This window comes from Tasmannia lanceolata, unplaced genomic scaffold (genome assembly GCF_043159265.1).
Source record: "Tasmannia lanceolata isolate RefF3 unplaced genomic scaffold, GAP_Taslan_0.1 ptg000025l, whole genome shotgun sequence".
In the NCBI taxonomy this organism is placed as follows: Eukaryota; Viridiplantae; Streptophyta; class Magnoliopsida; order Canellales; family Winteraceae; genus Tasmannia; species Tasmannia lanceolata.
In genome coordinates, this window is record NW_027518702.1 from 12,684,873 (window position 1) to 12,710,906 (window position 26,034).

Genomic DNA, 26,034 nt, shown 5'->3' on the forward strand with positions numbered 1-26,034 from the left:
ATGCTCTCTTTGTTTTGAATTTTGAGAACCGGTTGTGAGTCGAAAACTGATTATCGGTCTCAAAAAATCAGTTTTGAACTCACAATTGGTTCTCAAAATTCAAAACAAATATCAAAGTTGAGCATTTGTTTCGCGGTGTGAAGTTGATTTTGGACTCAAATCGACTTTACATTCCCATGAATTTTTGGACTCAACCGAGAATCAAAGGCCGTTATGGGTAAAAACACCTCTATGAGTGGTACAAAGAGTTGACCAGAAACAGTAGTTAAAATCTCTCGAGTCAGTTATTCACTCTCCTGAGTTAATGCAGTGCAGCAACACAAGATCAATCCAATTTATTAAACTTTAACATGTGAAGAAGAAAAAGGGTTTTGCTAAGAGTAAGGGCACTTGTTAAACTTCATTTAATTGCCCTTGGGATTTTGAATTTACACATACTTTGAGGAAAAAATCTCAACGTGTGTAAAAGTCTAAAAGTATGTAAATTCAAGTTCCCGAGGGCAATTAAATGTGCTTAACAAGTACCCTAAGGGCACTGGTTAGCAAAACCCAGGCTCTGTTCACTAGCGTTCCCTGGAAAGCAAATCCCTGGAAAATAGCTTATTTTTTCCCTAACAAGACCTTGATAAGACAGAATTCTGGTGTTCACTTGCTTTCCAGGGAAAATAGAATTGCACATGTGGAATATTTGCAAAAGGCAAAAAATGACATGGAAAAGCCCATTTCCCCACCCTTTAGGGATTTCATTTCCGACCAAAAACACACAGATTTTGTTTCCCTGGAAAACTAGTGCAAAAGAAAGGGCAAGCAGTTTCCCCGGAAACCTTTTCCAGCGCAAATGAACAGTCTAGGGAAACTTTGTCCTGCACAAATTCCCTGGATTTCTTTTCCTAATGCCATGTCAGATTCCCAGAAAACATTTTCTTTTGCTTTCCCGGGAAAACAAGTGAAGGATTTTCCACATAAATTTGTTGTTGTGGTTGCCCTTATTAATGTTATTAGTTTCAGAGGAAATGGCTTTCCAAGAAATTGCCTAGTAAATCCCTAGTTTCAGATTTTGCTTTCTTTATTTGTGGTGTAATTTATTTTGCCAGCATTTGCTCAAATAAATTTGTGGGTTGTTTTTATTTTTAATTCACACACGGACAGGGAATTAACTCAGGTTTATTGCCAATCTTTAAAAATCACCAGTATATATATATATATATATATATATAGAGAGAGAGAGAGAGAGAGAGAGAGAGAGAGAGAGAGAAAAGTGAGTCTAGTCTGCCGAGTAGAAAACGATCTCTAGTCTTCCCATATTATAAGCCGTTGGATCTTGATTGAATGATCGAAGACGTTATTTTAAAAACATTCCAGCGCTAAAAACATCCAGCGCTAAAAGTACCCCAAAACCCATTTCAGCTGTACAAAGAAAAAAGACAGAGAAAGGGTTTCGACTTGGATTTTGGGTTCTCTCCCTCATTCCTCATTTATGTTTGAAGATCAAAACAGGTACTTTCTCTCTAACTCTCTCCTCTTTCAAGATCTCTCTCAGATTTCTTCATTTTTTTTTCCTTTTGAAAGCAGATTTCTCTCGAAGTTCTCAGATTGAATCAGATTTCTACTCTTTTTTTTTTTAACTTTTCTCATATATAGTGAAAGATCTGTAGGTTTTTTTGGTTCGAAAGCTACGGTTTTTTTTTTTTTTTTTTGGTTTGAAACCCTAGTTTTATGTAACTTTTCTCATATCCATGGATTTCAAGGGGGTTTTTAAGATGGGTTTTCAAGGGAGTTTTTTGGTTTGAAAGATCTGTAACTTTTCTCATATCCATGGATTTGAAGATGGGTTTCTATGTTGTTTAGAAACTAGGGTTTTGTAGCTGCTGTTTTGGGATACTTCCAGGGAGTTTTTTTTCCCACAAATCATACGAGAATAAATAAACCCATCTTGTGATGAACTCAACTGGGCCCCATGATTTCATGTAGCCTCTGCTTTTACACCAGATGCATTGCTATTGATTCGAGTTCTTTTCTTGTTTTCATTGAATAACGATTCAAGTAATTGCCTCACTTAGGCCCTGTTTGTTTTGGATTTTGGAACATAACAGGGCCTTAGTAGTTTTGGGTTGACAATCGGTTCTCAATGGGGTTTTTAAGATGGGTTTTCAACCTAGGGTTTTTTTTTTTTTTTTTGGTTCGAAACCTTAGTTTTAAGATGGGTTTTGAAGATGGGTTTTCAAGCTAGGATTTGTTTTGTTAAGAAACTAGGGTTTGGGGTTTCTTTTTTTATTTTTCATGGGCTGTTGACTGTTTGTTATGGGGTTTGTTTTTTTATTTTTATGGGCTTTTGATTTTCAAGGCAATGAATTTTTTCTCCCCAGCCATGGAAAACAAGAGATGTGGGTTTTTTTGTTCGAAACTAGGGTTTCCAGTTCAGAGACCCTAGTTTCGAACAAAGAAATATCTCAGTTATTTTAGAATGGAGAAAAATCTGCAACTAGGGTTTCAAAGCAGATTTTTTATGTAAAGTAAAGGAACTAGGGTTTCCTGATTGTTTGTGTTTTATGTAAGACCATAGCAAGTAAACATTTGACTTATCTCTGTTTTCTTACAATGTTTTTCCGTAGCCATTGAGGAAAGAAAATTTTCAGGACTGTGTTCTGGCTTCTTAAACACACTTATTTATGTCAAACACCTTAGGATTAATGGATTATACTTCTCTTTTTGTTATTGGTATGTGTTTGGCTTCCTTTAATTTGCTAGTTTGGATTGTGGAAGAGATTTCAGGGGATGGTGAAAACCCATCTGGAGTAAAAAACAGAGTTAAGTCATTTACTCTCTGAATCCTCGTGTTTTTCTTTTGTTTGGTGTTCTATTGCTTTATGCTTAAATTATTCTTCATTTACTCTCTGAAATCCTTTTTGTTTAATTACAGAAGCATAAAGCATGGCATCCTCAACTAACACTAGTGGTATCTCACATGGCGTACAACCAACAGCCAGAAACTGTCTTTGTAATTTGCCAGCAGTTCGAAGAATTAAACAGACCAACAAAAACAATAACAAAGGCCGGCCATACTTCGGATGTGCTGGATACCTAGTTGAGTGACACATGAGATTTTCATTGTTTTGATAAGTTTTTTTGTAAGTTGTTGAAATTCTAAACAACGTCAATAACATGCAGGGCAACAAGTGCGAATATTTCCTCTGGGCTGACCTTCAGTTTGACGGGAATGAGTCAGGGTTGGAGTCGAGTTTTCACAACAGACGCGAAGTGAGGACGATGGAAGACCGCATCAGCGTACTTGAGAATAATGTAACGATGATGAAGAATGAAAATTCCATGCTTAGAGACCGCATCAACGAACTTAAGAATGATGTTATGATGCTGAAGAATGAAAATTCTATGCTTAAAGACCGTAATAACGAACTTAAGAATGATGTTATGATGCTGAAGAATGAAAATTCCATGTTTAAAGTTTGTGTAGTAATAGGGATTTTCTTCTTTTTTTTTCTTTTTCCTTCGTAGTACTTAGTGAGAGTAGAAGTGTCTCTGGCACTGAATGCATATTTGGAACGTCTTCTGCATGTATCTGGCACTGAATGTTTCTTTCTTTTGAATTATGTTTAAAGAGATGTTAGCTTGCTTTGATTTCAGTATTTTCTTTTTCTTTTTGAATGCTTGTTTAAAGGTTGGGATTAGTTAGTAAACATTAAAAGGGATAACTATTAGTGAGGGAGAATGGTTATATTTTCTAGGTTATTTCAATTGGTATGGTTAGCGGTTCACATTTTCTCATTGTATTTTCTTGGTTTTGTGTTTTGTTCCTTTTGCTTTCTTTGGTGTTTAGAAAATCAGGATCATTACTTCATTATTACCCAATATGTTGTGATAAGTTTTTCCCTGTTTAATTTGAAATGGTATGAAGGGTGTCCCAAATTGTGTCCTCTCCTTAAAATACGTAATTCATAATCTTTTAGAACATATAACAATGAAATAGAAATGAAATAAAATAAAACGGATCAAGGGTGTCCCAAATTGGCAATCTGTATTTTTGTTCTTTGCAAATTCAACAGTTTGTTTCATGTTGATAAGAGCTTGTCAAATTGCCAACATTTCTTCATCCCTTAGGTTTCATTTTAGGGGAAAAATACAATGGTATGCATTCTTTGTGAGCATGATCTGTATTAAACAAAACAGTAACATGGCAAGATTTGGTCATCTGTCGTATCTGTCATACTGAGTTCCTTGCTAATAGACTGGTTGTTTCCTGGTAGGTGTAGACACCCCATTTTGACCGAACCCTAAATCAGAGTCGTTAGGGTAGAAACCCTGTTAAATTAGTGTTTTAATGTCCCAATTTTGTTCCTAGAATAGGTTAAGGTCTCATTTAGATCCCCGTAATTTTTCGTTCGAATCCGTCGCGGTTTGCCTAGCAAACGGACGATGTTTGTAGAGTAGTGTAGTGTAGGATTAAGGGTGGCGATTCAGCCAGAAGCGGGGGTGCGCAGTAACCTAGAAAACCAGTTCAAATTTTCCGTCATGGGTTGTCCGGGAAGAAATAGGGGTATACGAATTAATGTGTAACGTAATTAGGGGTGTATTATCCTGAACCAGGGCAATTTCGTAATTTGCGAAGATGCTCTTCTTCCCCTCCAAGTCACCATTAAGCCCTGAACTAGGTTAGTGAGTGATTAGGACTAGGATTAGTTAGAGGGAATCTTAGTTGGTTAGGATTGCTTTGATCTTAACCCTTGAATCAAAAGGTGATTTGAAGGGTTAAGATCAAAGGGAGAGAAGATATTTTTTTGCAAAGATTATTTTCCCCCTGTTTTCTACTTGCCCCCCCCCCCTGCTAGTATAAAAAGTAATTATGAATGCACTAAGGTTGGTTGTCCAGGGGAGAAGGAGGAGGTGGACATATGTTTCAAAATTGGAGCCCCCTTTCCTGCTCGGGGCAGCCCCTCTGTAGAGTAGCAGAGTAGTCTTGCATACACTAGATTAGGCTGTTCATGGAAAGAATAGGGGGGCTCAAATTTATCGTGTCCCTTTGGATAAAACCCACCGAATTAGGGTTCGGAAGGGGGAGGTTCCATTTTTTTGTGGTGGTGAGAAAGCAGAGAAAGAGAGAAGAGAAGGAAAAATCCCTAAGATCCAAACCCATCGTCCCCAACCCCACGACCACTTCCGTCTCCACCTCCATTCCCTTCTTCTTCCTCACCCCAAACCCCTCTCTTCGATTATTCTCAGCCTCTTCAACCCACCTCCTCCATTTTTTTTTTCTCACCAACCATCTCCATCATCCTTATCCACCGAGCTCCGACGAACCCACCGGAACCATCACCATCAGCCATCACCACCATCGCCACTACCCTTGTCTCCTCTAACCTCGGTGGAAATCCAAACCCATTTCCCTGCAAAATCCAAAACCCAAAAAAAAAACCGTTTCATTTCCTCCATCTCCACCATCCGAACGATACCCCATCATCTCCTTCCCCATTATCAAACCCCTTCTGTTTACAGAGAAAGCAAAAAAGAAGCATAGAGAGCAGACCCATTCTTCCCCGGCAAGGTTGCCGGAACTCCGGACAAATCTTCACCATTTTCTCCGGTCAACCTTCCCCTTCCGGCAAGTTCGCCGGGGCACCGGCAATTAACTCCTCTGTGCTTCCACCACCCCCATCACTTTCACCATTTTCTTCCCCATCTCAACCACCCTTTTCCTTCACAGCCACATCCTTCACCCTCATCTTCATTTACAGCCACCAAAACCCACTTCTAATCCAAACTCACTTTCAAACCCATTTCATTTTCCCCATCTTCCACCTCAACCCCATCCCTACGCCCCATCAACCACCGATCCTACCTCCATCTCCTATTCTATCAACCCCACTCCCTTTCCCATTCCTAACCCACCTCCACCTTCCACCCCCCTTTCTTTAGCTAGAAACCCTAGATGTATTTTTCTTCTCCATAAACCCTAGGTCTACTCTTCTCTGTTAGATTCAAGCCCCCCCCAAACTCCATTTATTCCTGCAAGGTTTTCCGGAACCCGGCCGTATTTTTCTCCTGCAAATCACTTCCCAAGATACCCAATAATCATCTCTAGCTGCTAAAACCTTATTTCTATTTTTTTTACAACACCAAAAGGAGGAAAGGGTCTTTCATTTTCGGATCTAAAAGAAAATTTGCAGAGAGAGGGTTTATGCAAAGTGAGAGCAGAGGTTTAAGAGGAGGAAGAGTTTATCATCTCCGATTGACAGATTGAAGCTTTGAACCTCTGTTCGGGTGAGCTAAATAAGGGTTATACATTAAAATCAGGTATGCTATGCTATCTCACCTCCATTTTTTTTTTACCATAATCTTCTAGCTCCTTGGACCTTGCGCAGACTTTAGATTTGAATTTTTACACTTCCTTTCCCTTTTTACTAGCACATGTACTTTGATTTTGGCATGTCACTTTGTGAATTTCAAGTTCAATTATGTTGTTAATTCTGGGCCTCAGTGAACAGACCCTTTTTGTTTTGGCTCTCACATTTGCCTTCATTATTTCTCTTGTGTATCATTTGTGTGTTGCTTATATCTCATTGCTTACCCTTTATGTTTTGGGTTGGAAAGAAGGTTTCATGTGTCTAAGAGGTAACTTCCCTCTATGGTGTATGTGATGTTGGGGATTTCAATTGTGCCGTTATCTGTATAACCCAGGCTGGTTCTAATGAAATGAAAATTGGTTGGCTTTTGAATGATGACAGCATTTGTAGATAGTTAAGAATAAGGAATTAAGCTAATATGGTTCAATCGTAAGAGCAGAGCATGTTTTGATAAAAATAAAAGTGTTGATGATCATGGAGATTGCTGTTGGTGTTTGAATAAATGCATGCTTCCAGTTAGTTTTTTTTTTCTTTGAAAAGCAAATGACAGCCCTTTTCACTTGATAATGGCAGCCTTCGTGCCCTTACTTTGAAAGCCCTCACTCTCTTGGTATGTCAACCCTCTTTTTGCATATAATATAGTATTGCCAATGGCAACCCTCATAGTGTTGTGTAGACATAGCAGCTCTCATTTTGTTGTAGAGGCATAACGGCCCTCGTATTATTGGAATCATAAAAGCAAGGCAATGGCATGGAGTATGTATGTGTGTCTTTGTGTATGAGCATGTGTAGGTGTGTGTGAACCTGCAAATGCATGTATGTATGAATAGGTGTTTACATTACAAGTTGTAGAAATTCAGTCTTTCTTTTAATCGTTGCACTACCATTTGTGTAGTTTAGTTTTCCTTTTAGCTGTTTGCATTATTAAATGTTTCAATGCAATTTTTCTCTTAACAGTTCACACTGTGCATTGTATGAGTTTAATTCTCTTCTTCATTGTTTGTATTACACATTCCAAGTTCTACACACAAATCTATTCCCGTTTTAAGCACAAATCTGTCCCCTTTTGGCACAGTCTATGCACACAAATCCGTCCCTGCTTTGGATTAAAATCTGTCCCTGTTTTAACGCAAAATTCTGTCACATTTCAGCCCCTGTTTTACACTAAAATCTGCCCCGTTTTGGCACAGTTCAGTCCTTGGATCTGCCCCCTGTTTTAGCACAAATTCTGTCACATTTCAGCCCCTGTTTTACACTAAAATCTGCCCCGTTTTGGCACAGTTCAGTCCTTGGATCTGCCCCCTGTTTTAGCTCAAATTCTGTCACATTTCAGCCCCTGCTTGAGGCGCGAATCCGTCGCCAGTTCGGCCCTCTTTGATTTAATTTTCACTTTGGTTCTATGAGCCTCAATGAGTGCATTTAAACTATGCGCAGTCATTTGAGTGATCCAGTGAAGAAAGGTTTGATTCTTGAGCATGTTCCACTTTCATTTCGCAATTCCTTAGTGTTTTCTTGATGCTCAAGTAGGGCATTAACATTGTATGGGTGTGTATATGTGATTATGAGTGTGTAGAGCTGGGCCTGTCCCCTGAATATTATAAGCTTTGCTTGTCAATATCTGCCCTGTTATATAGTTTAAATGTACAAAGTCTCGCTGATACTGCATACTTTGATTATCAATCTTTGTACTATCTTGTCTTGCTGCCAGAAGGATTGAACTTCTTGTAATTGTCTGTACTGAATCAAGTGCCTAACAGTATGGCTATCGGGGTTATTATATTTATTTGGAAATGTGTTACTAAAGAAAAAGATAACTTCAGAATAGTTGATGAGAGAGTTAATAGTATCATGCTCTTAGACGATGGCATTAACTCTCGTTATTTGTATGTGAGCAGTGTTTAGGTTTCATAATTTGTGATTCAATGTCTATGCGCGTCTCTTTGCTTTAAGGTATGGTGTACTTATGGTGGAAAGATTATGCAAATCATAGCATGTTCTTATTTTGTGGTCATCATATAGCTTTGATTTAATTTCCTTAGTGGTATTTCCTTCTTTTCATTGAGAATATCATTAGTGGAAATCGGTAGTCTTTCAGGTTGCTTCAGATAGATAATTAGGGGAGTTTGCTTTCTTATATGAGTAATGGCCTTAGGAAAATCTAGAAAGTTTGGGATCCTTTCATTTTCTTATCCCCTAACCTTTTCACTAGTAGTATTAGAATTGTCCTGAGAATCATTCAGCTTTTTAGAAGGGCTTGCATTGCAAGGGCGATGAAGGTGCTAGCCCAAGCCCATCCTTAGGGGACTTGCTCAGTCCGAGTAGCATACCCCTCTTTTGTATATAGGAGACTTGTCCAGTCTCATTCTCTTGCTTAACCTCCTCTTTGTGTGTCGTTTGGTTTTGGGAGAACACCCTACTCGGCTTGGCAGCATACCCCTACCCTTATGGGTATTGGGTTGCACATTTGTTGCACCCTTCGGCTAGGTAGCTGTCCGGCCCGGCTGGGTGTTTCACCTTTGCCAAATATGCACAAGGTCTCTTATTCCTTTTAGACCCGCCCGGTCTCTTTCTCTTCCTAAACCTCCTCTTTGTGCGTCGTTTGGTTTTGGGAGAACACCTTACTCGGCTTGGCAGCATACCCCTACCCTTACGGGTATTGGGTTGCACATTTGTTGCACCCTGAGGGCTAGGTAGCTGTCCGGCCCGGCTGGGTGTTTCACCTTTGCCAGCTATGCACAGGGTCTTTTATTCCTTTTTGCTTGTGAGCTTCTCCTTATTCGATAGTCCATTCGCATAGGAGTCAGCCCTGATTAGAGAGTCTTTGACTCATTCATCCTTTGTAGTGTTATTAGAGTCTCTGACTCATTTGTACTTCCTCCCTAGTGTTATTAGTTAGGAGTTTTTCCATTAGAGACTAACTCAGTCATATAAGAGCCTTCCCTGCTTAGGATCTTAGATTGTTTTCTCTGTTCTTGGGGCACTATCTTTCTTGTTGTGGTTTGTCTCTTTGAGACGCCAGTTTCTTGTTGTGGATCGTCTCTTTGAGACCTTTGTTGCTTGTTTGGGGTTTCCCCTTTTTGCTTTAAGGCTTTGCCTTAGTTTATGGTATTACTTGCGTGTCCCCTTTAAGATTGAAAACATTTAAAGGTTTAGAGCATTGGAAAAGCTTTAAAATCCAAAAACATTAGAAATTTAAAACTCAAAAACATTTGAAAACTTTAAAAATATCAAAAACATTTGAAAATATAAGAAAACCTTAAAAAATCTGAAGTGTTGAGTGTTTATTTTAGAAGCGTAGTTTGAGAGTTCGTTTCGAACTACGTTGGCTTGATCCTCTTCCACGAGGTACGTAGTGCAGCTTGGGATCTTCATCCCAAGTCCAGCCAAACTTTGTAAATAAAAAATGCTTTAACCCTTCAACTTTAAAACCTTGTTTTTAACAAAAATCTTCCTCTAGAGTTAGGAGTTTGTCCTAGATAGAGAGTTTTAGAGTTAGGAGTTCGTCTTTGATTTGTTGTGTGCTTGTTTGTGTTTGTTTTAGAGTTAGGGGTTTGTCCTAGCTAGGAGTGCCTCCGTCCGGTTAGTTGGCGATTCACATCGCCGACTGATGACTAGGTCTTGGATACGTTAGCAATCCTATTGTTTCCCTTAGGGCATACAGCCTAGTTACACGTAGGTTGTAGGAACCACCTGCATTAGCTTAAGGCTAACTTGCATTTAGTTAGGGCATATAGGGTGTCCTAAAATCTACAATTCATTGGAATTTAAATAATCGTTCAAGAAGCTTTAATAATTAGTCCGGTCTTTTAGATCGAGTCTAAGATAGAGGTCTAGGTGTCTAAGGCATCCTAGCTTAGAATAGACGCGAAGAACTACGTTGCCTTGATTCTCGTGGAGGCGGGGATACGTAGGCTTCTTTGGATGAATACCAGACCATCCGAGGACTCGGGCTTAATCATTTAGAGTCTTAGGATTTATTGTGTTGTTATATTGTGTATTTTGTTGTGTTTTCTTATTTTCTTGTGCAGACCCTATACCTTTAGCTGTAGCATGCATGCGTTCGTCCACCAGAACTTAGACACCTGTTAGGCCTGTCACTCATAACCTAGTTGTCATTAGGTGACATTTATTTCGGTTCTTTTGTGTGTGCTTATTTTCATCTCCGAGACATGCATGATTAGATAGACGTTTTCTCGGAGAGGTGTGTTCCCATTTCATATGATTTTCGCCCAAAACTCTTCGAGGTTAATAATAAATGGCATAAGAGACCAAGTGTTCGCACTCGGGCGAATTGGGGGCGCTCTTCGGACCTTCTCCATTCGTCATCAGGCACGGACCTTCTGTATCTCTGGTTATCCATTGCAAACAGAGCATTTGTTTTGGTTCCATGGCGTGTCCATGGATGGCGACTCTGAGTTATTTTAGGTACATCTCGGTTTCGAGCCTTGGCTCCTGATCAGGATGTATCTCATTCGTTTTTGTATCGCCACTCATGCTATGCTGTGAGGGTGGCATCCGTTTCGAGAGTTCCTTGGTAGAGCTCTCTTCCGTTGTGGAGATCTTTGAGGATTGCTGTGGGGATCTCGCGTCCTTCGGCACCGTCCTCGGATCGGGGTCCACAGGCTGGCGACTCTGCTGGGGATCTCTTGAAATATTGCCTAACTCTATAAAATGCCATTTTTACTAACTTTGGAGAAATTTGAGCTAAAATCATTTTAAATGGGAATTCTATCGTTAGAATCCAGGGGCACCAGATAGGTGCGTAATTAAAACAAGGGATTCACACACTGCACATCATACATTGGCATATTCTTTATTTCTTTCATTGTTTTCATTATTGGCCTCAGGGAATAGATATGACGCGTACCAGACGGGTAATTATGACCTTGAGGGAACCGTTGTATCTATTTCCAAGCTATGTGCCGGAGCTGCAGCCGTAGACACTGGGTGTGCTGGTGTTCTACAGCAGCCGATGAGCGGTGAACATACTCTGTATAATGCTGGGTGTGCTGGCATTATACATCAAGGGTATGGTCATAAGCATAGTACCCAGCAGAAATGCCCGGGCCCTACTTTTATTTCATTATATTATGTATATATATATTAGCTGCTCCCTTTAGAACCAAAATTAGGGAACCCTTGCTAGGACACTATATATATGTACTCATATAGGACGAACATGTGCGACCAGCATATGTGAGCCTAGGATAGAAGTTAGCCTACCCATTGTAGTGTAGAAGGGTAAGTCACACCGTGATTACCCGCCGCGCTATCTAGTACACTCACACACTTTCGAGTCAAGGTTTTCTTGGCTTTGCTAGATCAGGTTAGGGCTGGTGCCCCTGGTTAGGGTGTATGTATATATGTACGTGCATGTATTATATCTATTCTTAGATTATGACCTGTCTCTTAGATTAGGTTTCTGTATCTATCGAGGTCGTGCATTCCTTCAGGCCTGATCGATGACCCTTACTCTTGCTCGGTTGTCAGCTAGATCATGATTTACCCTGTGATCTCTTATCGCATGGTCATTCCGGTCTTAGGTCCATGTTTGTGAGTTTTTCTGATCTATTATCATCAGGTGCAGTTTGTTCCTTCTTTCAGTTTTGGGTCTAGCCGACGGTTCTGTTCACCACCTTTCATGGCCATGGTCCAGTCCTTGATTCCTTATTGTCCTGATCGGTCTTTGTGCTAACCTGTTAGACCAGGGTCTGTCTGTCAATAGAATTTTCTGGTCTAACTATTAGCTACATAGTTTCATTCTCCAGTCTTCAAAATGGTTAATCATTTTCCCTGGTCTTTATCCTGATCATAGGCTATGGTCTTTCTTCTGAGTGTACACTTGTATTATTCCATCGTACGTCTTACTCACTCAGTCGATGTGCAGTTTTGCCATCGTCTTGTACATACCCTATTTGTCAAAGTCGGTCGTTCAGATCAGGCCCCCTTTTGCAGTAGGTGTTCCATGTCTGATTCATCCTATTTGCATTCCTTCGATGCAGTCGATAGTATCTCTTTTACGGTTGTTGGGGCTATATCTGTCATTTTGTCTTCAGATTGTACGAATCTCGTGTGCATACTCAGTTTTGTCGGTTGGTTAGATTAGAACCCTCTTTTCCAGTGAGGGATTCCTGGTCTAATCGATCATATATACAGTCTTTCAGAGTCACCTGATTAATGGTCCATACTCGTCACTCTCATGGCCATGGTCTATTTATTGCCCTTTGATCATGAGTTCATCATGTTGTGTACACAGACCCATGTCATATATGTATGTTGCCCTTCGACTATGTACCCATTCTTTTGATATGCCATAGATCCATGCTATGTGTAGATATTACTCATTGGGTTAGGTTTTGCTATTTGCATGCTCTGTCTTAGATGTGGTTGATGGCTTGTCCGCTGTCTCTGTGACCATAATCTATCATTATTGATCCTCTTGATCATACAGTTGTCAATATCCATCATCAGATTTGAGATCCAGTCTATGACCTACTTCTGTCATTTTGTGGCCATGGTCTACCTTTCTGATCTATTGATCATCCATGATTATTGATGAACAAAATCAGTGTCACCAGTCGTATCCTTCCCATGTGGTTGATCAAAATTATCCCTATTATTTCGTTATTCAAGGTTATCTTTACTCTCTTCTAATTTTATCCTATCTGTGATTAGGTTGAATCATGTCGAACAAGGTGATGAGGGTTTGGATAGCCGAGTCAATTAGAGCTCTCCCGCGGGAGCATGCAGAGTGGAGTATGGCCGACAGGTTCATCAGCACGTTTAATCATTTGAGCGCCTCCGGTGTGAATTGGCAATTTCTTCAAGCAGCTGCAAGACTTTGGGATCCTATTCTTCATGTTTTTCAATTTGGTCCCTTTGAAATCTGTCCTATATTCGAGGATTGGTGCGCCCTATTAGAACTCCCACCTGAGGGACTCTGGATCCAACCTCCGAGTGTAGCGTCTCCTCGTTTCCTCTTCTGTAAGCTTTTCGAGAACAAGACTGTTGATGCTATGCCCTATTTCAAAGACACGTACGTGCAATTCGATGACCTCATTGAGCGTTTTTCTAAAAACGTTGACCCTGTCGACTCCCGTTTTCAAAGTTGCCGGCGCAATGCCTTAATCTTTGGTGTCCTTGCACGTCACGTTATCCGTGAAGACTCCAGTATTGCTCCTGTGACCTTACTGAGTGTAACCGATCAAATTAGCGAAGGAAGGAATCCTGTCCCAATAATTCTAGCGGAAACCTTCTCTGGGTTGGACCTTATTGCTCAACGAGAGGTTAAGGATAATTTTCATGGGTGTGTCAAGCTGCTTTATTTGTGGCTTTGTGAAAAACTCACCATCCTTCAGCCACGGAGCTCCCTTCAGTACACCCTCAAGGATCACCTTTCGTGGCAACCAATGGCCAATAAACCCCAATCCATTGATGAGTGGCATTATTGGTTGCAGAGCGTGGAGAAGGATCAATTTCACTGGGTGAGTCATTCATGCTTACACGTTATCACTAGCACTCTCCCGCATCCATTTGTGTATCTTATGGGTTTGGAAAAGTCAACCTTTTATGCACCAACCCGTTTGCTTCATCAGATCACGGGATATCCATGTCTTCCCGGGGCTGTAACGCCTCCTTCTTGTGAAAAACTGTCTCCTGATCTCATTCAGTCCATTGTAGCTGCTTGGAGGAATAAGGTTGTGGAAAGAAGGTTTTCCTTAACATCTAAAGTCCGGCGTGGAGAGTTACCGGAAAAGCCCGCAAGCAAAAGGGCTCGGATCGCAGAGCTCTGAGGATCTTCGGCATGAGATTATCATTTCCTTTATTGTCTTTATCTGTTTTACTTGAATATAATCAGAGTCAAATATTGTAATCCTGGTCTCATTATAGATGAAAATATGAAGGAAAGAGTTTTACTTAATACATGTTATAAACAATTGGCGATTCAAAGATTCATCAATTTTGCTGTCGTTATAACCTGTCTTGATATAATCAATGCAAAATGTGTTTCTTTTCTTTTCTCTCTACTTGTGGAAGCTACCTGATTTCATTTGTCAACCATTTAATCTAGTTTGTTAACTTCCAATCAGGATTCTAAAAGATAGCAACCATCGCTCCGAAAAAGGACACCCAAGCTAAACCTACCTGGTCTAGACCTACCTCAGTGTCTAGACTTGTTCGTCACTTCGATCCCACTGTGTCACCAACAGCACCTTTACCATCTTCACCAGAGTCGTCAGGTTCTTTTGAAGTCAACCAAATGGCTAATGATCTAGTGGACCCCATGATAACTATACAGGAAATGCTGAGAAATATGTGTCGAGATATAGCAGGGTTGAAAGATGAGGTGACTCATCTAAAGAACCAGGGTACTGAAAAGGTCTCTACTTCTAAAGATCCCGCCATTCAGCCTCCTCCAGCCATATCTCCTAACCTCACCAGACCAGCCATCTCTCCCGTAGAGATCGATCTAGAAGATGAGCAATATGTTGGAGAATATTATGTCCCTCCGGTTAACAAGGAAAATGAGTTGTTCGATAAGTATGAGAAGATGGCTCGCGACATTGAGAGCATGAAGGTTCAAGCGTCCAAGGGATTCGATATTTCTGAATTTCTGATGTCCCCTAATGCCGTATTCCCGCCTAAGTTCAAGGCACCAGACTATGACAAATATGATGGAACTGGGTGTCCGAGAAACCACGTCAGATGGTTCATCACTCTTTCCCAGCAGCATGGTCTAAGTCGAGAGCAGATGGCCCATTTGTTTCCCATGTCTCTTATAGGGGTGGCCAAAAGATGGTTTTTGAGGTTGAAACCCGAAGAGATTAGGACATTGGAGGAAATCTCTAACCGGTTTGTTGAACAGTTCTCTATGGAAGAAGGGATTGAGGTTACAAAAAGAGACTTGAAACTGTTGAAGCAGAATCCTCAGGAGACATTCACATCATTCATCAGGCGCTGGAGGCGCAAGTCTGCTCAACTGGGCCAGAGAATGACAGAGGAAGACCAAATAAAGTTGGTCCTCAAGAGCTTGTCTCCGCAGTACTTTCACTTCATGGCACCGCAGCACTTTCAGAATTTCGAGCACTTGATTAAGACTGGCACCCAGATCGAGGATGCTATTGCTAAGGGCCTCAGAGCCAAGACGCTATCTGATGTCCGAGAAGGGAAGAGGCCTATGATCCAACCAAAGGAAGTACAAGCAGTCAGTTATACCAGACCAGTGGCCAAGCCTGTTACGGAAGTTGCCGGACCGGCGATAAGGAGGCAGTTCAGACAGTTTGACCCATTACCGTTTCCACTGCCCATGATACTTAAGAAGTTAATCAGAGACAAGAAGATCAGACTTCCAGATGTCAAACCTGTACCTAACCCGCTGCCTGTAAACTGGAGAAGGGATCAATATTGTGAATATCACAGGGGCCCAGGGCACATGACTGAGAACTGTTTGGCCTTGAAGCACGCGATTCAGAACATGATCGATAAAGATGAGCTTGCAGTTGAAAGGCCGAATATCACTCAGAACCCTCTCCCCAACCACCGAGCTGTTGCTCCTCCCACTGCAAACGCTATCTTTGTAGATGAGCCCATCCTTGATCCCTCTGCTCTCATTTGCGCTATTACATCTGACAAAACATATGTTTTGAGGTTTGACGATGAAGAGCTCGGGGAATTCAAAGGAAAAGAGCCTTATGTGCTGTCGTTCAATGACGCTGAGCTCGCTGAGTCATCTTCAGCCCAGTCGTATGCGCTTCGGAATGTTGGTCTGGAAGAAACGAAGGAAGCCACCTATGTTCTAAGGATGGAGGACTTTGAAGAGGATGTCAGTAATGCCCCTTATGTTTTCAGAACGGAGGAAGACGAACTGCTGTTACTAGAGGATCAATGTGACGAGATGCGTCACATGACCAGAGGTGGGCGTGTATTCAAACCTCCTCAGTTGAGCGTAGAAAATCCGGCAGAGGTTGCAAGAAACTCAGAAAATCAGAGGCAGAATAAAGTGAGCGCAGACGAAGAAGATGAGAGCTTGTTAAAGCAGCTGAAGAAGACTCAGGCTAATATCTCGGTATGGGGTTTACTCATGGCCTCATCAAAGCACAGAAAGCTAGTCCTTCAAGAGCTTAATGCAGCGCAAGTTTCTGTTAATACCTCGCCCGATGAGCTTGTCAGTCTCGTAGCCATGGCCAGAGCAGCGAAAACATTGTCATTCGCTGATGACGATTTACCTCCTGAGGGCCGAGACCATACTAAGCCTCTTAAAATCACAGTCACCTGTAACAAGAAAAAGGTGCCAGAGGTGTTGGTTGACAACGGCTCTGCGCTGAATGTTTGCCCGTTAAGCACCGCAGCAACCCTGGGATTCAGTCCTGAGAATTTTATTCCATCCGAGCAGGGTATTCTAGCATATGATGGCACTCGCCGGGATGTAATCGGGACTTTGGTCACTGAGATACAGATTGGCGGAGAGGCCTTTGAGGTAGAATTTCAAGTCTTAGATATTAAGGCTTCATTCTTACTGTTGCTTGGCCGTCCGTGGATGCACAAGGTCGGGGTTGTTCCGTCTACTCTCCACCAAAAACTGAAGTTCATTCGCGGGAACAGAGTGATAACGGTAAAGGGGGATCCCGATCTTGAGATAGGGCAGATCACTCCGGACTTAACTGAGGAAAGATCCGAAGATATCAGTTTGACAGGGTTTTCACTAGAGGTGACTACGATCACCTTCAAAGAGGCTTTGAATGAGGAAATTTGTTTCCTGACCAGCACAAATTCAAATGTCATCAGGATGATTCGCCGGCAAGGGTATATCCCAGGCGCTGGATTAGGCAAGTACCATCAGGGTTTGACTGATTTTCCGGTGTTCAAAGCGTTCAATGGTTTGTTCGGGCTGGGGTACAAGCCTACAGAGAAAGAAATCAGAGAGATGAAGCAGTTAATGCTGAAATGGGCAGAAAATCGTCGCCGTGGGTTGGGACTACCAATGGCGCCTATTGATTTGAAAATGAACGGTCGATTCCGAAAAGAAGGCGCAGCCTTTCCTTTTTGTGGCTTTGCTGAGTTTTGGTTGGATGAGAACACAGGGCAGATGCTTCCGGGGTTTGAGATTTTCTTCGATCTTGAGCTAGAAGATGAGCCAGTGGGTATGCAGATTATAGAGGCAGAGTCTGAGACTGATTGGGCAGAGCACATAGAGCCGAGCCTTCTGAATTCGCTTTTCCAAGAAGGGTCACAGACTGTGGCCGTGATTGGCAAGAGCCCGCTGATACTAGACCCAACTCGTCTTATCACCCCGGCTGAGGAACCTCTGACCAACTGGACTTCTCAAGTCCTACCCCAGGTTATTTTCCAGTACAATCAAATCCCTTCAGAAGAGTCAGTCGTCCGTAAGTACGTGTCAATCTCCGAGTTTGATTCAGAGTCTATTTCTTCTAACAAGTCTTTTGATGCAGGTACCATAGAGGACTATTCTCCCAAGGTCAGTGGTGGTTTTTCTTCTTCTGGCAACATTGAGTTGAAGATTGTTCCCAATAAAGCAGCTGATGCTGTTTCCTCATATAGTTCCGAGTCAGTTGACGCAGGTGTCAACATATCCATCGAGTCTGTAAAAACGAGTCCAAAGTTCATTGTAAACCCCGATGAGGGTAATTCATCTGTTGATGTATTTGATTCAAATTTCAATGAAATAAAGGATTCTTCTTTTGAGTACATTCCTGTCTCTATTTCGTCTACTGAATCTGCTCTAAAATCTGATAATCTTAATAATAACAATCAAGACTCCCCCTCTGATGAGGATGCCGACGAAACTCCCCCTGAAATCAGACATATGATCCAACAGGAGGAGAGTCGCCGAGCAAAACCACTTGACGAGGAAATTGAAACTGTGAACATTGGTGATGAAACCTCAATTCAGGAAATAAAGATTGGCAAAACTTTATCTCCTGAAGAACGCGAGGAATTGATCACTCTGCTTAAAGAATTCAAAGAAGTTTTTGCTTGGTCTTACGATGATATGCCAGGATTAAGTGAGGAAATCGTCCAGCACAGATTACCCTTAATCCTTGGTGCTAAACCAAAGAAGCAAAAACTCCGAAAACTCAAAACAGAATGGGAGTTGAAAGTCTATGAAGAAGTGAAGAAATTGTTAGAAGTAAAATTCATCCAGGTGGTGGAATATCCTGAATGGCTCGCGAACATAGTACCGGTGCCCAAAAAGGACGGGAAAGTCAGAATGTGTGTTGATTTTAGAGATTTAAACAAAGCAAGTCCTAAAGATGACTTTCCTCTTCCTAGCATTGATCTCCTGGTAGATAACACTGCCGGGCATGCTCTTTTATCCTTTATGGATGGGTTCTCAGGATACAATCAGATTAAAATGGCACCCGAAGACATGTTGAAGACAGCATTCATTACTCAGTGGGGTACGTATTGCTACAGGGTGATGCCGTTCGGTTTGAAAAATGCTGGTGCTACGTATCAGAGAGCCGCTACAACTCTTCTTCATGATATGATTCACAAAGAGGTTGAGGTTTACGTTGATGACATGATCGTAAAGGGGAAGACTCGGCCTGGGCACACTGTTGCACTGAGAAAGTTCTTTGAGCGAATCAGGAAGTATCAGCTCCGTCTGAACCCGAGTAAATGTGTATTTGGCGTTACGTCAGGGAAACTCTTGGGGTTTATGGTTAGTGAAAGGGGGATCGAAGTGGACCCGCAAAAGATTAAGGCGATTCAAGAAATGCAGCCGCCGAAGACAGAAAGGCAGATCAGAGGTTTCCTTGGCAAAGTTCAGTATCTGAGACGGTTCATAGCACATCTGACGATGACGTGTGAACCCATCTTCAAGCTTCTGAAGAAGAATTCCTCGAAGAAATGGAATGAAGAATGTCAGGAGGCCTTTGAAAAAGTTAAGCGGTGCTTATCTTTACCTCCTGTTCTATCACCTGTCATTCCAGGTCAGCCGTTGTTGTTATACTTGTCTATCACAGATACAGCGATGGGTTGCATGCTTGCTCAGCAGGATTTTGAGTCTAAGAAAGAAAGGCCCATTTACTACATCAGTAAGAAGATGCTAGAGTATGAATTAAAATACACTGTTTTGGAGAAGACTTGTCTCGCATTAGTTTGGGCAACCCAGAGGCTTAGACATTATTTGCTTTCAAACAAGGTTCTTCTGCTTTCGCGAATGGACCCTCTAAAGTATTTGTTTGAGAAGCCTGCCCTTACAGGAAGGACTGCAAGGTGGTTATTGTTATTGTCTGAGTTCGACATCACTTATGTTACTCAGAAATCAGTTAAGGGGCGGGTTATAGCTGAACAATTGGCTGATGCTCCAGTTGAGGAGAATGCTGTTCTAAAAGCCGAATTCCCTGATGAAGAGATTATGGATATCGAAGAAGAAGAGGTTCTCAGCACCAAGTGGTTAATGTACTTTGATGGAGCCGTAAACAGTTGTGGTCAAGGAGTAGGTGCAGTCTTGGTCTCTCCGAAGAAAGAATACATTCCTATCTCCATCAAGTTGCAGTTCGAGTGCACCAACAACATGGCAGAGTACGAAGCCTGTATTGCCGGACTCGAAGCAGCCTTAGCTTTGCAGATTCAAGATATTGATGTGTTCGGGGATTCCATCCTGATCATTTACCAGATTAATGGGCAATGGAAAACTCGAGAAGATAGATTGATCCCTTATAATATGTATTTGGAATCTCTAGTCCAGAAATTCAAGAGCGTCACATTTACTCACTTGTCAAGGACCAGAAATCATTTTGCTGATGCTTTGGCTACTTTGGCCTCGATGTTAGATATCTCTGCTACAATGGAAGTTCAACCGCTGGCCATCAGACTGCAATGGGCTCCTGCTCACGTAAATGCTATAGAGATTTCAGCTAGATGTCCAGATGGGAAACCTTGGTACACAGATATCAAAAACCTCATTTCAGGCAAGGGTCATCCTCCAGAAGCTTCAAGCAAAGAAAGGAAAGCTCTTCAGAAGTTAGCTGCTAATTTCATCATTTGCGGTGAAGAGCTGTATAGAAGGTCATTTGATGGTATACAACTCCTTTGTGTTGATGAAGATAAAGCTGCAGAGCTTATTGAGCAGACTCATGAGGGTGTTTGTGGACCTCATATGAACGGGAAGATGCTATCTAGAAAGATCCTTAGACTTGGATTCTATTGGCCTACGATGGAAGCAGACTGCTTCGCATTTGTAAAGAAATGCCATAAGTGTCAAGTCTATGCGAATCTTATTCATGTTCCTCCTTCAGAGTTGCACTCCCTGACTTCGCCGTGGCCGTTTTCAGTATGGGGAATAGACATCATTGGGAAGATTTATCCGAGATCCTCGAGCGGACATGAGTACATTCTGGTGGCTATTGATTATTTCACAAAGTGGATAGAGGCTGCATCTTATGCTTCCATCACTTCGAACACAGTTGCGAAGTTCATCCGTACCAATATAATTTGCAGATACGGAGTGCCTCACGAGTTGATTTCAGATAATGGATCACATTTCAAGAAAGAGGTGTTACACCTGTGTGAAGAGTTCAAGATAAGGCATCATAAGTCGTCCCCTTACAGGCCGCAGACGAATGGAGCCGTTGAAGCAGCAAATAAGAACATCAAAGTCATTATCAGTAAGATGACTGAGACATATAAGGACTGGTCGAGCAAACTCCCTCATGCCTTATGGGCGTATAGGACATCGATCAGGTCTTCAACAGGTGTAACTCCGTATTCTCTGGTGTACGGAATGGAAGCTGTTCTCCCTGTTGAGTTAAGAATTCCCTCTTTGAGAGTGATGATGGAGGCCAGCCTGCCAGAGTCAGAATGGGCAAAGGCCAGGCACGAAGAGCTGCAGATGATAGATGAGAAGAGGCTGAGAGCCTTGTATCATGTCCAGGGATATCAGAGACGGATTGAGAGAGCTTTCAATAAGAAGGTTCGTGTCCGACATTTGAAGCCTGGAGATCTTGTTTTGAAGTCCTACAGGGCACCGGTATTTGACCCAAGAGGAAAGTTCAGGCCAAACTGGTCTGGTCCTTACATTGTTGATGAAGTCCTGCCTGGAAAAGCCGTAAGACTCCTCAATGAAAATGGAGAAAAATTAAATGAGCCTACAAACCTGGATCAATTAAAAAAATATTATGCTTAAGTACACCATGAGGCCATCCTTGGACGATTTGAGCTTCAAGCCAATACCCAAATGTTTTAAACTATTTGCAAACCCTTTGGGCCTAGAAAAAAAATGAATAATGAAACCCCTTTCCGCTAAAAGAACCTGTGAGCCGAAAGCAAAATCAAAATTTCTTTGTTAAACTTAAACTAGGGGCATCTTTTATGACTTTCGTCATAAAAGATTTTAAACCCGAACTACGCGTGACCTGATTCCCAATTTCTTTGGGGATACGTAGGCAGTCTGGAGGACCCAGATTCGGTCCAGATACATGCAAACATACCAAAGTCTAACCGGTTTGAACCTAAGCCCACCCGAAAGTCCTTCTGGTGTACTCAGGCCCAGGTTTGTAGAGAAACAGAAAGAAAGAAAAATGGTGGAGTCTTAGACCCGCTAGACTGAAAACCCGCAAGGGCGGTCTAGGCAAAAGTTAGGGTCATTCACCCGCTAAGCTGAAAACCCAAAAGGGCGGCTTAGGCAAAAATCAGGGTGCTGAGCCTGCTGGATGGAAAATCTGCAAGGGCAGACAGTCCAGGCAAAAATTAAGGCGTGCGGTCCGCCGAATCAAAAACCTGAAAAGGCGATTTGGTCATGGCAGTGACTTCATGGAGAGAGGACAGGGCTTTAAAAAGCCAGCTTAACTTTTCGCTTCTTTGGCCTTCTCAAAGTCTAAGTAAGCGCCATCAAGACTTCTTCTGATACTCTTTGAGTTAGAGAGGTTGAAACCGAGCAATCTAAAGGGACAATAGCCATGACGAAAATACCAAAAGGGGGGTTGAAGCACCTTTAAGCACGGCATTCAAAAGATTCCAAGAGTGGTTGACTTTTACCATTTAAAAAAAAAAAAAAAAAATCTTATCAGACTAAGAAGCAGATTTCAGTCTATCTTGGTATTTGGGTATTTGAGTCAGGTGTCCGTCAATGTCCTCGTTCGTTGTTCGTCAAAGTCTTTCCTTTGTCGAGTCGAGGTCAATTCTTCGGAGTCCTGTTTAGTTAAAATTCCTCCCCAAGCCGGGGTGGCAAAAAAAAAAAAGAGACAGGAGGGAAAGCAGAGCTCTCAGAGAAGCAGAGAATTTATGGCTCCTGTGAGCAAGTGTATAGTAGAGCAGAATTCAGAGGTTGATAGGCTTTTAGCCCAGTTCCAGCGTTAGCAGATGGCAGTAATGAAGCAAGATTTTGAGCAGAACCATTGTTCTTGTACTTTTGAGGAGCTTTATAAGCCCAGGTGTTCATCAGAAAAGTTTGTAACCCCAAGTGTGCATTAATGAAAGCCTTTGGCCCGTTTTTCTTGTGTTGCTCTCCAAATGAACTTTGTTATGGAAGTAATCATACTAGGGGCATCTTTTATAACTCACGTCATAAAAGATGTCAAAGTGCACATTGATATTTGAAATGGACATTCTCCTCAAATAGAGACTAGAGAAGTTTGAGCATGCTCTTTTGGTTCAAGCTCTCCCATCGAGTTGTTTTCTTTTGGATTAAGATTTTCAAAAAAAAAATCTTATCCTCAGCAAAAAAAAAAAAGGAGATTTTCGAGTGATTAACGTACTTGTTTAATTCTTACTATCCAGTATTTGGTTAGTGTTTCTTTGGTAAAGCTTCAATCTCTAAAAATAAAATAAAAATAAGAGTGACTCTTTGAGCGTGGCATTTGGGACCTTTCAGGGTCCGCAATGTGTCCCTGCCTAACAGGTCATGAGTCAGGCGTATCCGCGTGGAAGTTTGTATGGATCCATGTTGCATGATGGGCATACAAGCCTGGATTTATATGGAACCGTGTTACATCACGGGCGTGTAAATCTGGGGTCTTGCGAGATAATTTAGCATTTCCTTTTGTGATTTGAGACTCTTTGAGTATAAATGTTTTGTGTTGATTTGAGACTCTTTGAGTAGTTGAGACCCTTCGAGTGTTGCAGACTCTTCGGGTAGTTGGGACTCTTTGAGTATAAATGTTTTTTGTGTTGATTTGAGACTCTTTGAGTAGTTGAGACCCTTCGAGTGTTACAGACTCTTCGGGTAGTTGAGACTCTTTGAGTATAAATGTTTTGTATTGATTTGAGACTCTTTGAGTAGTTGAGACCCTTCGAGTGTTACAGACTCTTCGGGTAGTTGAGGCTCTTTGAGTATAAATATTTCTGTGTGTGTTTGAAGCTCTTCGAGTGTTACAGACTCTCTGAGTGTTTGATTTGAGACTCTATGAGTATTACATACTCTTTGAGTAATTTGGTTTGATATTCTTTGAAGGATTGATTTACGTCTACATCGATAATGGTTTGCTTTCTTTGAGGTAAGTTCATTGGGTTCGTTTTCTTAAAAGCTTCGTTTTAAAAGAGTGTTTGTGTCTGCTTTAATAAAGTCTTTGCATTTTGATTTAGATAGTTGAGTCGTCAGTATCAGAGAGAGGCTATCTCATTGAGATATCGTGATTGCCGAGTTAAGGGTCGGTGAGAGGTTATCTCCCTTTTGCTTGCAGTCTTTGAGTCTCGTAGTGTTATTTCGTAGTCTTACTTTTTTTTTTAGAACCTAAAACCCAAAAAAAAAAATTTTTGCTTTCGGGTCAGCCAAAATGTGTCGTCTGTTCGGCTTCGGCATTCGCGTGTTACACACGCTCTGCCAAAGAGGGGCATCTGTAGACACCCCATTTTGACCGAACCCTAAATCAGAGTCGTTAGGGTAGAAACCCTGTTAAATTAGTGTTTTAATGTCCCAATTTTGTTCCTAGAATAGGTTAAGGTCTCATTTAGATCCCCGTAATTTTTCGTCCGAATCCGTCGCGGTTTGCCTAGCAAACGGACGATGTTTGTAGAGTAGTGTAGTGTAGGATTAAGGGTGGCGATTCAGCCAGAAGCGGGGGTGCGCAGTAACCTAGAAAACCAGTTCAAATTTTCCGTCATGGGTTGTCCGGGAAGAAATAGGGGTATACGAATTAATGTGTAACGTAATTAGGGGTGTATTATCCTGAACCAGGGCAATTTCATAATTTGCGAAGATGCTCTTCTTCCCCTCCAAGTCACCATTAAGCCCTGAACTAGGTTAGTGAGTGATTAGGACTAGGATTAGTTAGAGGGAATCTTAGTTGGTTAGGATTGCTTTGATCTTAACCCTTGAATCAAAAGGTGATTTGAAGGGTTAAGATCAAAGGGAGAGAAGATATTTTTTTGCAAAGATTATTTTCCCCCTGTTTTCTACTTGCCCCCCCCCCTGCTAGTATAAAAAGTAATTATGAATGCACTAAGGTTGGTTGTCCAGGGGAGAAGGAGGAGGTGGACATATGTTTCAAAATTGGAGCCCCCTTTCCTGCTCGGGGCAGCCCCTCTGTAGAGTAGCAGAGTAGTCTTGCATACACTAGATTAGGCTGTTCATGGAAAGAATAGGGGGGCTCAAATTTATCGTGTCCCTTTGGATAAAACCCACCGAATTAGGGTTCGGAAGGGGGAGGTTCCATTTTTTTGTGGTGGTGAGAAAGCAGAGAAAGAGAGAAGAGAAGGAAAAATCCCTAAGATCCAAACCCATCGTCCCCAACCCCACGACCACTTCCGTCTCCACCTCCATTCCCTTCTTCTTCCTCACCCCAAACCCCTCTCTTCGATTATTCTCAGCCTCTTCAACCCACCTCCTCCATTTTTTTTTTCTCACCAACCATCTCCATCATCCTTATCCACCGAGCTCCGACGAACCCACCGGAACCATCACCATCAGCCATCACCACCATCGCCACTACCCTTGTCTCCTCTAACCTCGGTGGAAATCCAAACCCATTTCCCTGCAAAATCCAAAACCCAAAAAAAAAACCGTTTCATTTCCTCCATCTCCACCATCCGAACGATACCCCATCATCTCCTTCCCCATTATCAAACCCCTTCTGTTTACAGAGAAAGCAAAAAAGAAGCATAGAGAGCAGACCCATTCTTCCCCGGCAAGGTTGCCGGAACTCCGGACAAATCTTCACCATTTTCTCCGGTCAACCTTCCCCTTCCGGCAAGTTCGCCGGGGCACCGGCAATTAACTCCTCTGTGCTTCCACCACCCCCATCACTTTCACCATTTTCTTCCCCATCTCAACCACCCTTTTCCTTCACAGCCACATCCTTCACCCTCATCTTCATTTACAGCCACCAAAACCCACTTCTAATCCAAACTCACTTTCAAACCCATTTCATTTTCCCCATCTTCCACCTCAACCCCATCCCTACGCCCCATCAACCACCGATCCTACCTCCATCTCCTATTCTATCAACCCCACTCCCTTTCCCATTCCTAACCCACCTCCACCTTCCACCCCCCTTTCTTTAGCTAGAAACCCTAGATGTATTTTTCTTCTCCATAAACCCTAGGTCTACTCTTCTCTGTTAGATTCAAGCCCCCCCCAAACTCCATTTATTCCTGCAAGGTTTTCCGGAACCCGGCCGTATTTTTCTCCTGCAAATCACTTCCCAAGATACCCAATAATCATCTCTAGCTGCTAAAACCTTATTTCTATTTTTTTTACAACACCAAAAGGAGGAAA

At 42.0% G+C, this 26,034-nt stretch overlaps 1 protein-coding gene across 1 annotated transcript; it reads left to right on the forward strand.

Moving 5' to 3' along the window:
• Positions 1 to 14,616: 14,616 nt before the first annotated feature.
• On the forward strand, positions 14,617 to 23,907 carry LOC143857654 (uncharacterized). The gene is made up of 6 exons (XM_077368097.1): positions 14,617 to 15,863; positions 16,005 to 16,356; positions 16,462 to 17,605; positions 17,807 to 17,935; positions 23,773 to 23,815; positions 23,904 to 23,907. Exons 1-6 carry the CDS (start codon positions 14,617 to 14,619, stop codon positions 23,905 to 23,907), a joined length of 2,919 nt encoding a protein of 972 aa, XP_077224212.1.
• The last annotated feature ends 2,127 nt before the right edge of the window (positions 23,908 to 26,034 follow it).

Bases quoted from the DNA above. Each gene is read 5' to 3' on its own strand.
- LOC143857654 (XM_077368097.1), top strand. From the start codon at position 14,617: ATGGCTAATGATCTAGTGGACCCCATGATAACTATACAGGAAATGCTG. The intron at 15,864-16,004 runs GCCGAATATCAC...ATATGTTTTGAG, and splicing joins GATGAGCTTGCAGTTGAAAG to GTTTGACGATGAAGAGCTCG. The intron at 17,606-17,806 runs GCAAGAGCCCGC...CTTTTGATGCAG, and splicing joins ACAGACTGTGGCCGTGATTG to GTACCATAGAGGACTATTCT.